The sequence below is a fragment of the Protomyctophum parallelum genome, assembly GCF_964188405.1.
Source record: "Protomyctophum parallelum genome assembly, chromosome: 12".
NCBI classification, from domain to species: domain Eukaryota; kingdom Metazoa; phylum Chordata; class Actinopteri; order Myctophiformes; family Myctophidae; genus Protomyctophum; species Protomyctophum parallelum.
Genome location: NC_139712.1, coordinates 27640114 through 27657361, shown reverse-complemented (window position 1 = coordinate 27657361; position 17248 = coordinate 27640114). Strand labels below are relative to the sequence as shown.

The window sequence follows — 17248 nt, the reverse complement described above, 5'->3', positions numbered from 1 at the left end:
CATCTCACCACCACGAAAAGGCCGCAGCCCAATGCTCCTTTGGAGCAATGGTCCGTCGGATCATAGGGTGCTTCCCAAGGGGCCAGCTATGCACTCCAATGTTGAAGCGCTGGGCCCTAGTGGTAAGAGGAAGGACTGCAGGCGGACCCGTGGATTCTTGACGAGGAAACCCCGTGCAACCGAGCGCCCAATGTTAAAGCCCAGCTGCACTTCCCCATTTGGACACCACAATTTGTGTCCAAATGCTGAATCAGCGAAAAAATGCGGAAATAGACGGTCCTTCCGGCAGCCTTCCGGGTGCTTCAAAACGCCACTGAGCAACTTCCACTGACATGAATAGCGGAGGGGGCGGAGCTTCGCGCCAGTTCAGTCTCTATCCTTTTAATACTCTATGGGTGCTTCCCGCAGCACGGCCAGCACGGAGGGTATGTACATCTGTATACCATATCGCGTGGAATAAATGCATAGGGACCCTACGTAAAGTAACATCCAAATTTCAGAAAACTTTACGGTGGGTGCCGAGAGGGGCTAGCCTTCGGCCTGGTGGTGGTGGAGACAATTAATTAATTTATCAGAAATACGCCTGTCTGACTCTGTCATATGCAGTTTTCTCTTTCACCTAAATATTTCAAGACTGTATTTGGTCTAATCTTTCTTTCTTTCTTTCTTTCTTTCTTACTGGGGGGCAGCCATAGAGTAAGGGGCAGCATATATCTATGGGGGGCAGAGCCTTTGATTGATTGATTGAAATATTTATTAACAGTTTGTAGAATTTACAGTACATTTAAGCACAAACTCAATACTGTTAACTGTGAGTGGACGTCGTCCACCTTGTTCAATTCATTAAAAAAAGAAACGACAGGTAGGTAGGCCTACTGGGGGTCCCCAGACGACCCAATTAAGCATTACACTTGTTTACAACAGGGTCCACATTGTTCAATTCAGCCAAAGGAGGGGCGGGGCAAGTCACGTGATATATGACTCGTCGGGTCAAAGTTGATGTTGACATTCATTCAGAATCATCATGGCTGAAATAGACATCGGGAGTCATTGCCAAATCGATACATGTAATCAACAAGGTTTGTGTCGAAAGTGTCGAATACAAATGTCCATTTGACCAGTTAATCGCGATCACTTAATCTAATTGTCAGAGTCGTTTTGTCAATGTTGGCTATCACGGTGGCTAACGCTAAATTCTGAGGCTTAGCACCGAGTAGCCATGGTTCACATGACGCTCATACTTCATGATAATCATGACAGTCATGTTTCAGGGCTAAGCACCGAGTTGTTTAATCTTAGTACCATCTCACTGTTAGATGGTTTAGGCTTAAAATGTAAACTGTCACTGATAAAGAACTTGCTGCGTTAGATAGCTACTGTTCATTATAGTTGAGCATGGTGGACCCTAGCCCTACAAGCAGAACCCAATGCTACTGAAGTTTCTGACATTTTTGAGACCCAGATACGTAAAGTGACATCCAAATTTCAGAAAAGCTTTACGGAGGGTTCCGAGAGGGGCTAGGTGGACCCTATTGTAAACAAGTGTAATTCTTTATGCCTGGTGTCGTCCACAGTTAACAGTTTTGTATTGAGTCGTGCTTGAAATGTACTGTAATTCTCCAAACTGTTAATAAATAATCTAAACACGCTATAGCAGGGGTAGACCCATGTACCTGTCTAATTGGCCCTGGCACAAGGGGGTTTGATCACTCACTGGCATATAAAGTGTTAGCCCTCCAAGCAGAACCCAATGCTACTGAAGTTTCTGACATTTGTTAGACCCAGTGCATTGGGTCCTGTTGCATCAGTACCATGCCACCTGGTACGCGGACATACATAAAACATAAACAACATGGATAACGCCTGTCTGCGCTCTTTGATGAATTTTTTTCGTGTGAGGGTTTCTGAATATGTGAAGTATAAGTACCCATACATGCCGCTGCGAATATCTCCTGTGGCGCGGAAGCCGTTAAGTATTTTTAATCTTTGTTTGACCGATTTGGTCGCTTTGATTCTTGTTTATTGACACCTCATTGTACCGCCTATCTGGCTAGCTAGTGGCGCTATAGCTATGACAGAGCAGATCAGAGGCAGGGACGTAGCCGGCACAAGTCAACCGCACACCGGGAGGCGGTACAATAAACGGTAAACAAACAAGAAGAAATAAAGCGACCAAATCGGTCAAACAAAAAAATACTTAACGGCTTCCGCGCCACAGGAGATATTCGCAGCGGGATGTATAGGTACTTAAAGTTCCCGAATTCAGAATAACTTAAACTAAAAAAGGCCGTCAAACGCCGCAGATTCGATCTTAGAGAGCATGTTTATCATCCGCGTTCCAGAATTCCCATACGAAAATATAGTCATGAGCAGGGACCCTACATAAAACTCATCAAAATTTCAGAAAAGCTTTATGTAGGGTTCCGAGAGGGGCTAATAAAGTGTGTGAGAGGGGATTACAAATTCTACATTCATTCAAACTAAATGGGGAGGGAGTCTGGGAGATGGGTGTCTTATTGCAATGTCCTGATGTGAAAGAAAAATATTTCTAAAGCTATATGGACAGCCTATGGACAATCAAAATCTGTTGGAAATATATATATTTTTAAAGATATATATTTTTTGGGCTTTATCTGCCTTTATTGACATGGTGGCACACTGATTATCAAGAAAATAAAGATATGGCACTACATGTCAAAAAGGTTGCGGACGCCTGTGCTATAGCATTAAATAAAGTTTAATGTCAACTGCATATCAGGTGTATTATTAATTAATCATCATTTTGAACTTGCCCTTTATAGTGTCAGACGTATAACGTATTTTCCTTCTTCCAATAGATTTCCTGCCTTTTGTATGTGCTTCATGTAGTGGCATGTTCTGGTAAGATTAATTCATCCCATCCCATACCATACATCATTTAACCACTTTATCAATGATATTTGGGTGTTTGTGTTCCTGTACTGTGTATCAAATGTCCACGCTACCTTCTTTTACAGTCTTGAGCACAGAAGCAGAGCATCCCATTCATGTCCAGAGGTAGGCTGGCTATAGTGCACTCAAATGTGTAGTAACCTCTAAACAAACTAACACAAATACATGTTGTTGTGCTGCACGATTTTTTATCAAATGTGAATCTATTCTCCACAAGAATTGAGATCACGATTCTCACACGATTCTATTTTTTTCAATTAAAATATTTATTGTCTTTAGTCTGTAATTTTGATCTAAAAGCTCACAATGCGATGTGACACGTAAATTGCATCGCTCACGAGAGCGGTGTGTATTATTCTTTTTAATAATACAAAGGAATAGTTTTGGACATGGATAACTCAGGATGAGGTTCCACCCAACAGCGGCAAGAGCATTTGTCACCTTTGGAATGAATTTGCCTTTGGCCTATACATATACGTTTTTGCACATAATATCAATATTGTATATTCATTATACAGGTGTCGGTGCAAAGGGAGTGTCAGACATCGGGCGGCAGTTCAAGTTATCCATGTTCATTTCAAGACTGCAAGGGAAAAGAACTGTTACCAGTTATTTGCCCACAGTGTGAAAATCATTTCTGTTTGGCGTAGGTTCACACTCTTCTTTAAGCCAATGTTATTTGTACACTACTATACATATTGTTGTATGAAGCCTCTCAATTCAGTGATTCAAACTGTAGTGTGTAACCTATTTCAATGCACCCATTTCTCCTGTGACACTGCTTGTTTTATTTTACAGCCATCGGCATCAAGATGATCACAAGTGTGTGAAACTGGAGACACCCAAGCCTCGAATGGCTGCCACCAAAGCGCTAGTGCAAAGGATTGTGGGTCTGTGACAATTTTGACAACCTAAGGCTAAAGCCAAATTCCAATTCCCCAAATCTCGGCCTATCCTATTTATTTCTTGTTTTATAAACCAGGTTTGTAGCAGCAGAGCCATGTCTTACTCTATATCTGAATTCCAATACCCCAAATCTCAGCCACCCACTCACTCACACTCTGTCACTCCAGCATGGTGGTGTTACGGTTAAATTGGTGACCATCATGGACTTCATATATCGTAACACTGCCAAGCTGGAGTGACCCATAGAGTATGGACCGATTCTATAACGGGTCTACGTATTTCCTGTAGGCAGAGACAACACATCTGCGGTTTCCCCGCACCAAGCTTCTACTACAGTGAATGGAAAAGTGGCTGATGTTAGTCTGCCTCAAACGTAACACTAACATTACAAAGATGCCCAGAACATCGGGATGAACCTGTGTAGTTTATGGCTGCTCCAACAGTAGTGGCAACATTAAAAAAAAACGTAATGTCAAACTAGAAAAAGTGCCCTTCCGGGCACAGGTCTCCACCAGGTTATCCACAGATCCGTGCAGTTAGAGGTAAAAACACTTTTCGGCCAGTTATAGCGCCACCTTGAGGCTGAGTTGAAATTGTTCATGTGGCATTTCGTCCTCGGCCTAGTGGGAATGTGGGTGCACAATTTCACGGAAATCACGCGATGTGTTCATGATTTGCAGCATTTTGTTTGAAACTGAGCACTCCTGTGAACTTTGGAAGCCAATCTTAACCAATCAGGATGGAGTGTGATAAATCTGAAAGACCCGTTTCGTTGAATGGCTCTAGAGAGACTGTGTACCAATTTGCGTGATGTTTGGACAAAATCTGTAGGTGTACTGTGCAAAAACTTGTTTTGCACAAAGCGGCCTCTTGGTGGCGCTATAACAGGCCGTTCTGGAAAGTTTGGGGCAGAGGTTCATCGTTGGCATCCAGGGAGTGTGTGTGCAAAATTTGGCATCGACCGGGTTAACGGTGAAGTTTTTGCACAAAGCGGCCTCTTGGTGGCGCTATAACAGGCCGTTCTGGAAAGTTTGGGGCAGAGGTTCATCGTTGGCATCCAGGGAGTGTGTGTGCAAAATTTGGCATCGACCGGGTTAACGGTGGCCGAGATTAGCTGGTCACGGACACACGGACACACAAACGGACGGACGGAGTGCAAAACATACTCTCCCCACATGCCTTCGGCCTGGTGGAGACAAATATCTACTGCCTGTGGCTGAGACCAGAGCCATTGAGTAATGGTTGAGACAAAGCAGTGAAAGGTCCTGAAAGATACAATACCCAATCTTTCTGTTTTAGGAACACAAGGCTGCTGTACTTTATACCTCATACTAAGCATTAAAGTATGAGGTATAAAGTACAGCAGCTTACCACTAGGGCCCAGTGCTTCAACGTTGGAGAGCCTCACTGGGGCCTTGGGAGTGACTGAGTGTGAGTGAGCGATTGACCGATATTTGGGGTATTGGAATGGAATTATGTGCCATGTCTATTGCCTACATGTCACTACATGTTTCTCATGCCATTCTTTCTTTATCCACACGGGAGCAGTATAGAACACTGCTCTGTATCACTACTCTGTACTACTTTAGTCTGGAACAATAGTCCAATACTCCAATTATATTTGTTTGGTTGACTTATTTTTTTCCTCCCCTCTTAAGAGTCAAAGTCGGCACCTACCAAAAAGGGACGGAAGGGGGCAAAGAATAGTGCAACTGCAGCAAAGGTGGCATTGATGAAATTGAAACTGCATGCTGTGGGAGACAAGGGACTACCACAGGTACAATTCTAATTAAAATAAGTTTGAGCTGGGTTTTTGTGAAATTTGTTTAATCTATCATCAAAATGTTGGTATATGCGACTGCAAATTTCTTATGATTATCAGTAATTATGTGATACGTGTATGCATTTATATTCAATTTGGCTTTCCAGACAGAGAGAACCTATTTTCAGGTGCACCTCCCCAAAGAGTCTGATGACTCCAGCAAACCCATGTTCTTCTGTTCTCAGTGGAGTGTGGGAAAAGTGGTGGATTATGCTGCCACTCTAGCCAGCCTAAAAAATAACAACAATGTCCTGGCAGCTAAGGTAATCACAATACCATGGCTGAGCCAAGTATAACATTAATTTATTAATTTGAATGTCGAGGCATCCAGTGTCCTCGCCTCTACCCTGGCCAAACCATATTTCCAGTCCATCCCCAGGGAGGATCGATTGATTGATTGAATACTTTATTAGTCCGAAATATAAACAGCATGTGTTACAGTAACATTAAAGGAGTAGTTCAGACAAAAAATATTATTATTTTCTATCAATTACACACCCCATGAAGCCAAATTCATGGATTGTTTTTGTCACATTCCTAAGCCAATAATTGACCGGCTGAGACTCAAAGATTCTCCTACTGACTGATGACCTGGTCATCCAAATGTGACGAGAGGAAAAAAAAGGCTTTGTGGGGAGTGTAATTGATCGAAAATAAGTCATTTTTGGGGTGAATTAATCATTTAAAATGTAAAGCTAAAAGGAAGAAGGAAAAAAAAAGATACTGGGAACTTATTTCCATTGTGGCCTTATGTATTCAATTAATCAACATAGCATTTATAGATTTATAAAAAAAACTACATTTTATTTAATTTAGGAATTTTGCAGCCTATCTATCTTTTTTAAGATACATTCTGCTAAAGCTTTCTTTGGATTATAAGACATTTGTGAGTTACGGTTGCACAACTCTACACATGTAGCTAACAACATGTCTTCTTTACTCACGTTGTCCTGGTGATTTTTAGAAGCTGCGGTTGTGCCATCCCCAGACAGGTGAAGCTTTGCGGATGGATGACACGCTGCAGTCCCTCCTGGCTCACCCAGAGACACCCCTATACAGTGGGGGTAATGTGATCTTGGAGTATCTGGACAATGAAACCACATCCCTGGAGAATGTGCTTGAATATGTCCCTGAGTGACTCACTGCATTGTTTTCTATTTACTGTATATTTGTATTACTACATTTCTTATTAAAAACAACTGGCCTAAGATTCCTTTTCCAATAATTACTTTCAACTTGACACATTTATAGGTGTAAAAGAGTTGGTGAAATTCTTTAGTCCAAGCTTCCTACTTATTGAATCAGAATAATCAGAAGGTTATATTTATCGCGGTTATATAAATCATTTTTCTTTTGACTCATGCAGTCCAGCAGTTTGACATTTGTGTCAAATATGAAGTTATACAAATTAAATCGATTACTCATACAAGCTAAATGCAATGTATTGAATATCAAAACCAGAATGAAATAGAAGTGTGCAAATAAGACATCAAATAGCAGATATAATGCATAATAGCATTAGAAAATATGCATTTGGCTAAGGTGTTCTTTATAACTACAATGCAGTTGCAAATAAGTGAACTGGGAATTAGGTCAAAGTAGATTCAGTACATTTGCAAAGCAGATATAATGCATAATAGCATTAGAAAAGATGGCTATTTTTATAACTACAATGCAGTTGCAAATCTGTGAAAGGGAATTAGGTCAAAGTAGATTCAGTACATTTGCAAAGCGTTCTGTTTTAAGAGATAACAGTGTTTACAATGTAGCATCTAGGTCAAAACCTGACTTCATTCGACCCAGGTGGGACTTGAACCCACAATCCCCAGCTCCGGAGGCTGATGCCTTATCCATTAGGCCACTGGGCCAGGCTATTAAGTGGTATATTTAAACAAATATGTAGAAATTAGCGCTTTGCACTGTTGGCAGTACTGCATGTTTTTTAGTTGAAACTTTAATATAGCGCGGACAAATACGACCCAGACCCACACATTCTTCTCAATTTATCTCAAAAATAGTATACGCAGTAGGCCTACTGCAGCAGATTTTCATCTGAGAGAGTAGGCTAAACTTAAAATTAAACCAAATGGACTGTAACTTTAACAGTAGTTACACATATCCAGTCTATCCATGAATTACCCTAGGCTCCCGTTTCAATAACCGGAACAGAGCAAATAAGCAGTATTTCGAATTGTTGTGCCGCTTATAAGCTGCATCATGCATCTGCAAAATGGACTATTTAAACATAATTTTAAACAAAAACAACCTATCCCATCGGGCTGTTTTTTGCGCTCCAATTACAGGCCTACAATTTAAGTATTAACTGTATTATATATGATAATGTTTTGTTATATTACTAAATGTTGTTCCCAAGCAAAACAATATTCAATATAAAAAAGGCTTTGTTGGCTAAATTAACATTTTTAGCCAATCGCTTCATCGGATTTAATGTACGACATGTCTAACAGCCAATCACACACGGTGACACGCAGAGTAGGCGTGTTGTGTGGCAAAGATAAATTACTATGAAAATTGGGCTAGGCTTCATCATATTCTTCTGTAAAGTTGCTTTTAAATATTGCTAGTGTGGAACTTGTGGCCTTGTGGGTTGTACCCATAGACTGTAAAGGTTGTACCAGCGGTTCTCAAACACTTTCATTTATGTCGACGACGACGAGGACGCCCAAATTAATGTATTTATCAGCAGACCCCCCCCATCTGGAAATATTTTATGGCAAGATTTGTGAAATAACCAATTTCAAATAGCCAATACATAATGCCTAGCTGAGCTCAGTTCCTTATCGCGATGATTAGTATTGAGAGATAGTGGGGTTTATTTTCTGTTCATTTGTATAGGCCTATATATTTCTGCACATTTCTTTGTACTTTGCATTTTTATTTTATTGTTTTAAATGTTATGATCTTTCTTTTTTCGTAAAGCATTTTGAGTTTTGCATTATGTGGGAAGAAAGGTGCTATAAAGATCATTATCATTATAATAGGTGCCTCTTTTGGGCTTGTTTTCATAGACCAGGTTGCTTGTTTTTACCCAAACCTGGCAACCTTCATCATTGTACAGTGGAGACCGTAGAGGAGGAGGGATTGTTGTCAGTTGTTGTGGATCCGACCGACACAGAGGATTTTACAGGAACGCACGGAGTATTTCACATAATTGTGTCTCTTAATTCCTGCTTTTTCGATTCAGACAGCTCGTTTTCCCCCACTGTTGAATTTTATGATCGAGTCGCTTTGTTGTGGAGGCGACTTGATCCAGCTCGCGCACAAAAAAAGCCTTTTGTGAAACCAGGTCAAAAGGGATGCCGTCGCTGCAGAGCGAAAACCGTTCTTTGGATTTAATATCGTCACATTTAATCGGCAAGAGCAGTTTTTCTATAACGACGAGTACGACGACGAACGTTTGCAGAAGAACGAATCATTCTCGACCGAGTGCTTTCGAAAGATGCTTAATATCAGCCTGGAATTAAGAAGAGACTCTATTAAATAAATAAGCAGCAGCTCGAGCCAGCGAACCAACGCAGATCAACAACAAAGCGGGACGGACGTCGAAATCTACGAATTAGCGGACGAAATAACTGTTCTTATCTACGACTCGAGTGTCTCAGAAGACGTAACTTTCCGCTTCTTGATATTGTTATTATTTGGGTAAGTTGTGTGAGTGAAACGGGTGTAAAACTGTAAAATAGAACCAGGAAGACAAATTACAGCAACTTCGTCTTGAATTGAGGTGGGGGAGGGGCAGTAGAGATTACAGAAAGAGGAAATTCCGCCCCCCCCTACTGTATGTAACTGGTCTCAGGGGGGCGCTGTGGTCTATCATACTGTCAGTTTTGATTGATTGATATTAAAAAGAGAGAGGTACAGTTTCATACAAAAGGATGCCAATAGGGTAGCATAATAAAGCCGTACGGCTTGTTTCCATCGGGGTCCATGCTACAAAACCAGTTATATTATTATTTATTATACACAAAAATGATGTTTCTGAGCGAAACCGTCCATGTTTTATGATCTCTGCAACCGTCGTTCTCTTTGTAAGTTGTTGTCTTGTTGACTGTGTAAACAACAGCCTCGGATCAATCAAGACATGTAATGTGATCGTGTCTGACTTTTGCTTAATGTCAGACTCCATCAAATGCATCTATGTCTATGGTAGTCTAGCCTTGGATCAAGACTAGCCCTGAAACATGACTGCCATGATGATTATCATGGTATGAATACGAGAGTCATGAACCATGGCTAGATCTAGCCCCTCTCGGAACCCTCCATAAAGCTTTTCTGAAATTTGGATGTCGCTTTGTGTAGGGTCCCTGTACATATCTATATTTTCCGTCTGACGGCCTGTTTTCCTTTGAGGGCTTCTGAATCTGTGAACTATAAGTACCTATACATACCGCTGCGAATATCTCCTGTGGCGCGGAAGCCGTTAAGTATTTTTGTTTGACCGATTTGGTCGCTTTGATTCTTCTTGTTTATTTACCGTTTATTGTACCGCCTCCCGGTGTGCGGTTGGCTTGTGCCGGCTACGTCCCTGCCTCTGATCTGCTCTGTCATAGCTATAGCGCCACTAGCTAGCCAGATAGGCGGTACAATGAGGTGTCAATAAACAAGGAAGGAAGAGAAGAATCAAAGCGACCAAATCGGTCAAACAAAGATTAAAAATACTTAACGGCTTCCGCGCCACAGGAGATATTCGCAGCGCGATGTATAGGTACTTATACTTCACATATTCAGAAGCCCTCACACGGAAAAAAGTCGTCAAAGAGCGCAGACAGGCGTTATCCACGGTGTTTATGTTTTATTTATGTCCGCGTACCAGGTGGCAGGGTACTGCTGGAACAGGACCCCATGGTCTGGGTCGTCAAAAATGTCAGAAACTTCAGTACCATTGGGTTCTGCTTGGAGGGCTAGATCAAGACTATCATAGATTTTTATTGACATCTGCATATCTAGATACGAAAGTAAAAGTCGAACTCGATAAAAAAAAGTTAGTCTTGATAGTCTTGATCCATTATCTTGCCAGTTGACGCTTAGCGGAACAGTGGCTGCTTTTGTTTTGATTTATTCATGATACAATTCATAAAAGAGCAGTACAGAATTATCAGGATTGCACAAAAAGTCAGAGGACTTAATTCCATTGTGATCCAAATAAATAAATAAATAGTTACAGCATATGATGTGTATGTGTGTACTAACATCACAATACTAATAAGGTGTTCTTTATAACTACAATGCAGTTGCAAATCTGTGAACTGGGAATTAACAATCATAGATCAGTAAACAAAAGACAAATAGGACCAAATGTACAAAACGGCAACCTTTATATCGATGCCAGCTATCCCCATACGAGTATCTGTGTTTGATGTTTTAACATGTATTTTGCATTTTGTACACCCCTTGCAGACAACATGAAACTGTTGGAGAACTCCAGCTTTGAGGCTATGAGCTCTCAGCTGTGTGTTGAAACAGGAGAGTCTCGCATCATTGGCAGGTAACAGCTCGAATCTTGGTGTTTTTCCAATGTTATCTGGTGTCTTTCCAATGTTAAAGGTTTTATGACATTCATTTTCATTTATTTTTCTTTTAGGTTTTATGACCTCAATTACACCCAAAAAACCTGAACTTTGAACATTCAGTGGATTTTCTGTGGTCTGAAGTTTTCTTTGGGGTTTTTTGGGCCTTTTGAGCTACAATGAAAACAGGCAACACAGTGAAACAGTGACATCTGCTGGCAAATCCCATTGACATATATGGGATTTGCAGTAAGTGATGTCACTTACTACAAATCAGAGCACCTGTTTGAGCCAGAAAACCCCAGATCACAGAAAATCTACTGAATGTTAAGAAGAATTCCAAAACCTTTTTTTTAATGTCACAATCCCTTTAACGCTGGTGTCTCTGCATGCCATGAATGTGTCTTGTTTAAAGGCCAGGCTGCACCAATGCAACTAGTCACAATTCCAAGGCCAGTCCACACCAATGAAACAACTTCAAAGACTGCAAGTATTTGTATTGTTGCGGACTAGCCATAACATTACAGTAATACCAGATTTTTAATATGTAATATCATGTATACTCTGTATACTCAGAAATACAGTGACAGCGTCCAGACCTCTGCACTATTTGCAGGGCCAGGCAGACATTCACTTCCATTATCTATCAAATCAACATGGAACAGATGGTCTTGAAGCTTTTGTGATGAATACCACTGTTCTTTGTTGTTGTTTTTTTTTGTTGCCATGGCTCGTTTAAGCCATACCCCTCTGTGTGTGTGTGTGTGTGTGTGTGTGTGTGTGTGTGTGTGTGTGTGTGTGTGTGCGCGTGCGTGTGCGCGCACGCCAACACACTTCACACCCACCTTGCTGAGTGTGTTTGTGACTAGCTTAAAGTTTAGTGTTTCTATTTTTGGAGTCCAGACTGGGAAGCTCAATGGGCACAGCATCAACAGTCCTGCCAGACAAACACTTGTGCCCAAGTAGTTGGAAGGAGAAGCATTGGAAGTAGACGTAGTGCAGTCAGTGTAAACAAGTTAACAAGTCCCTACATGATTACTTTGACAAATACAATGGGGGTTTTCTTTGTCTGGTGTCATAAAAGTAGGTAAAGGGGGCGTATGAGGTTGCTTCATCAGGTGTGGCTGTTCTAGAGATCACAGACATAGTACTGCTGATAGCTAAGGGCAGCAGAGCAAACAAACAATTTCTGGTTAATATAATTATGACTCACTCAACATTGACTTTTGACCTTTTGATTCTGTAAAACTACTTCTGCTGCCTCTGGTGGCTCTTATTTCTTCCTCCACAGGATACATTAACCCCTTTTGGTGTTTTAAGCATTACGTTATACTTTAGCTATTGAAAAATATTTATTTTTAATCGTGAAAATGTGGCGCAAATCTTTGAATACATATATATATATATATATATATGGGAGGGGGGGGGGGTCTCTGGAACAACATATTTTGAGATGGGGGTCCGCGGCCAATTACATATAATTCTGTGGGTCCTTCACATGAAATAGTTTGAGCACCACTGACATAGAAACATAGGTTTTTCACAAAACTGTCATGATTAGAAGACATTTGTACAATCGTCCTCAGGTCTAAATGTTAAAGCTCCTTCTATCTGTGTTATTTTGGGGGACCTAGTGTAAACGGCAACGACCAAAATAGACCACGTTGACTACCAGCTGACAACAGGGGAGGTCACAGCAGCCTGGGTCGGCAGTGATCCCCTAAAAATGTAAAACAATTTCTCAGACGGAGCGCCCTCATTACATGTACATCACTTTCTCATTTGCACAACAAGTCCAGACTCCAGAGTTTTTTGTGTAGAAAATGCCACCACCCCACATCTCCACTATATTGTGCTGACTAACCTGAACGTGACTGGCTAGTGGCTACAGTCTGATTACAGACAAAACTACAGTATACACACAAACACCAACACTCCCCACAACACAACCCCTGCTGTTTTCGCCCGACCATTGACTCTGCATATTTCAGTCGGTATACTCGGTACTCACATAAACAGCAATTGGTACTACGTAAGCCGTTTTCAGGACATCGATTGTGCTTCTACACTGGCCGTGTGACCTGCTCTGAGGCACCACACAGTGTCCTCTAACATGTCTTTGTGGCTATTTGAAGACTGTAATGGAGATCATAATAGGAGTGGGCACACACGTATACACACCTCCATATCACAGCTGAGTGCTGCAGTAGCTGCCAAAACTAGTCTGCTGGTGTTTAGGCTGCTTAGTGGATTAGTACAGCAGCCATCATGACAGCAGCAGTTCCCAAGCTTAAAAGCCTGGTTTATTTATACTTGGAAGTGCATCATGTTGCGCAATGAAAATAGATCCACAAGATCACAATGCTGCGCATTGCGGATGATAGCGGGGCTGCCAGGGCTACATCACTCAGTCACAACAATGCATAATGCTTTGTTTATTTTGACAGCAACTTTTGATTTAGTTCAGTCATAGTCTTTTGAATAAAATGTATTATTTTGTTTTATACTGGAGCTCTTCTCCACTAGTCCCTGGTAGTCAACAAACTTTCGTCATAGTTTTAGTAGACGTCATAGTTTTAGTAGACAAAATGATACAATGCATCGTATACCCTCAGCAAAATCATTGCCCCTATAATTAGACTAGCCAGGGTATCTGAGGCTCTGAGACAGGCTGTTCTTAAGTTTCACAAACTTTGCTCTTGCATAACTGTGTTGGATACAGTGGGTGGAAGTAAACACACACCAGTCAGCCCTGTTCCTATCTCTGTGCCTACGATCTCTGACCCAGAAACACTTTTACAGCACCTTAGGGGAGTTATTGTAACATTGCCATGTTACATCATCAGCGATCAGCCTTCTGCTTGCAAAGTAGCTTACAGTCATCTGTAGCTTATTGCTAACAGATAGACAAAAATAAGTAAAGATTAAGGAACACTGAACTGAAATTTGTTCCAAGTTTATCAAGTTTGCTCAAACTTAAAGGTATATTCAGTGATTTCACTTAATTCAAATATCACTTATTTTTTTGTTTTGTTGTGATAATCCTCCCTACTATAGAGTGTGCTGGCCATATAAGGAGTTCCTCCCTGTCCCCAGTTAACCCCTGGGGGTCAAAAAACCTTAGGTTTCGTTTTTGACTCTCTATCCTGATTGGACGAAAGGCTGGGTCCCACAGCCAAAAACGAAACCTAAGGTTTTTTGAGTGAAATCACTGAATATACCTTTAACGTACTTTGAAAATAAACAAGTGTTACTTGTGTGTAAAGGAATTCAACACACATTATCACTCAGCCTTTAATTAGCCCATTATGCATATTCATCATAGCACAAGCATAAAATGTATCACTACTTATTAATAACGTGTATAATGATATAGTGATACATCTCTGGCTGTCTTTGCAGGATCGAGAGCTACTCCTGTAAGATGGCAGGGGATGACAAACACATGTTTAAGCAGTTCTGCCAGGAGGGGGAGCCGCATGTCTTGGAGGCCCTATCTCCACCTCAGTCTGCCAGCGGTACATCTGCCGCCAGTCCTTCACAGTGAGTAGTACTGCAGACCACAGTGCGGGCCGGTTACTATATGGTTTGACTAGTAGCAGTTCTACCTCAGTCATTACTCTAATCGTGATAGGAGAAGGAGTATATTACATCCTTCTGTGATATACACATTGAAAAAGAAGATTGAGATGGATACGATTACGGTATGAAGGTTTTCCTCCTAATTCTTTCTTCATCTCTTATTGCACTTCGTCCTTTTATCCAGACTGGCGAAGAGCAGCGAGGATGGCGAGAGCCCTTTGAGTGACAAGTGTTGCAGGAAGACTTTATTCTACCTCATCACGACGCTCAACGAGTCATTCAGGCCCGACTACGATTTCAGCGCGGCGCGGGCCCACGAGTTCAGCCGGGAGCCAAGCATCAACTGGGTCAGTGCTGCTGCTAACCTAACATAAATAAAAAGACAAATGAGGGATACCATTGAATTATCTGAAAGTTGTGTGCGTAAGGCAACCCCCTTGGGGACTGATTTGGATTCCCCCCTGACAAGGCCATTCCATTCCTCCAAACAGGATAAGCGTGTGACTGTGTTGTCCACCTCTCCCTCAGGTGGCCAATGCTGTGAACAGCAGCTTATTTTCAGCTGTCGGAGAAGAGTTCAACTCCCTGGGGCCGGAGCTGTGGAATGTCATCGAGCAGGAGATCGCCCTACAGGGCTGTGACATTTATAGGTGTGTGTCTGACGTCTGTGTGTACACAAGGGCAAAGCTATTCATGTTTTGTTTTTTTGCATTAATACTCACTTGGTATGTTACTGGTTTGATACGGATGTGTCCATGTCTGCCTACAGCTACAACCCTGACCTGGACTCTGACCCCTTCGGCGAAGAGGGCAGCCTTTGGTCGTTCAACTACTTCTTCTACAACAAGAAGCTGAAGAGGATTGTTTTCTTCACCTGTCGCTCAGTCAGGTTAGCAGCCACAATAGCAGCCCTTCGATCTTATATTGGATTTGAATATTAAGTTAACATCAGTATGTACTGTATACAATGTTTTAAACGAGGTCTCCTTCCCACAGTGTCATGAGCGGGTATGGTCAAGGCTGCCTTGACAATGAGCTGGACATGGAGCTTGATGATGAGGAAGAGATGGATGGGTTCACAGAGGGCAGGTAAGAATAGAGCCCGTAATCAACTTGTTAAATGCACTGATATGCTATATCTTGGCACATATAGAAACCTTTAAATTGCCGTATTGGCCCAAATATTTTCTCATATTGGTATGGAAGATTAGTCAGTGCGGCATCCAAATAAATATTTTTGTTCTCGTCTTCCCCATGTACAGGTTCCCCAGAGCGCTTTGTGTGTGATGCTCCCTAGAAGAAACTCCAGGGCCAAAGATATTCTAGCCCTCTACATATCCTGTTTCTGTTCTCTGATCTACCCACTTGTCTGTGTGTTTCTTTTTTTTCTCCGCTGCCTGATCCAAAGCCATTGTCTCATAAAGACATTTTTCCTATAGAGACATGCATGTTTGAAGCCTTTTCATCGAGTTGGACGTAATATTGATAAGTAAAGTACCATAAGTGAAGGACATTTTGAAATACCCCTGGGTGACGTTTTTTTTAGCAGCATTCAGCTCCTTTGGCCAATGTGATTACTGACCCTTAGCTCCCATTCCTGTGACACATTGGGACATCTCTCAGCACCGGCCTTAAATTGAATGAGGCACTTCCAAAGAGATTCCATCGCAGACTGTTGAAAGGAGGTGTGGGTTCTGTGACGGACAGGTGATCACACAGACTGCAAGTATAAGATTAGTTGCAAATGATGTCATACATACCCAGAAAACAAGAAGAAGAGTTTCACATCACCAGCATTAACGCGATTCAGTTCAAGGAGAGCGACTTGGTAGCATCCCTACCTAAGGAGCTGGGCTTGGCATGGAGTTGATGTGATTGACAGTGTGACTCATTTATAATTATTTGCTTCTTGTGTTTTGTTTTTTGTGTGTTGCTTTTTTGTTCATGTTACTGTGACAACTAAATACTCTTTAGCACTGAGTTTGAATTTAAACGCTGCATTTGTAACCTGTACTATTGAATCTTATATTACTGCACATTGCTCCTCAATATCAGAAGGGAGAACACTGCCAAGGAAAGTACTATGGGCACCCAGGTTGCAGCTAAGACATCATTTTCAATCTAATACCGGTAGATAGTAGAAACAGTCTTGTTTTGCTGCACGACATTATACCGTTTCCAGTGTGTTTTCTTTTGCTTCTGTTCATATTTCTATATTTCTACAGAGCCCAACTCCTGTCAACTTATGTTTCTGTCTCTGTTTGTTTCATTTTGCATAGCAAAGGCTTTGAGAGGTGCAAGTGAATGTACAGTACAACTTAAAGACAGTGGTTGCAGAACTTCCCCTGAAATAATTATATTGTAGTTTTAGAAACTTGCGAAAGTACTCTTTTATGTTTCATACAAATGGGTTGGAATTCCATTACTTTATTGAGTAATACAATATGTTGAATATGTGAATAAAATTGTTTGAATGAAA

General features: G+C 41.4%; 2 protein-coding genes across 2 annotated transcripts; both read left to right on the top strand.

Moving 5' to 3' along the window:
- The first annotated feature begins 1006 nt into the window (after positions 1–1006).
- zfand1 (zinc finger, AN1-type domain 1) lies at positions 1007–6863 on the top strand. The gene is made up of 8 exons (XM_083778746.1): positions 1007–1079; positions 2838–2880; positions 2997–3036; positions 3450–3577; positions 3730–3821; positions 5496–5614; positions 5767–5922; positions 6624–6863. The coding sequence occupies exons 1-8, from the start codon at positions 1025–1027 to the stop codon at positions 6795–6797; spliced, it is 807 nt and encodes a 268-aa protein (XP_083634872.1). The 5' UTR covers positions 1007–1024; the 3' UTR covers positions 6798–6863.
- Positions 6864–8745: 1882 nt separating this feature from the next.
- maf1b (MAF1 homolog, negative regulator of RNA polymerase III b) lies at positions 8746–17248 on the top strand. Its single transcript, XM_083778022.1, has 8 exons — positions 8746–9322; positions 11078–11165; positions 14590–14730; positions 14954–15116; positions 15298–15419; positions 15539–15658; positions 15766–15858; positions 16032–17248. Exons 2-8 carry the CDS (start codon positions 11083–11085, stop codon positions 16054–16056), a joined length of 747 nt encoding a protein of 248 aa, XP_083634148.1. The 5' UTR covers positions 8746–9322; positions 11078–11082; the 3' UTR covers positions 16057–17248.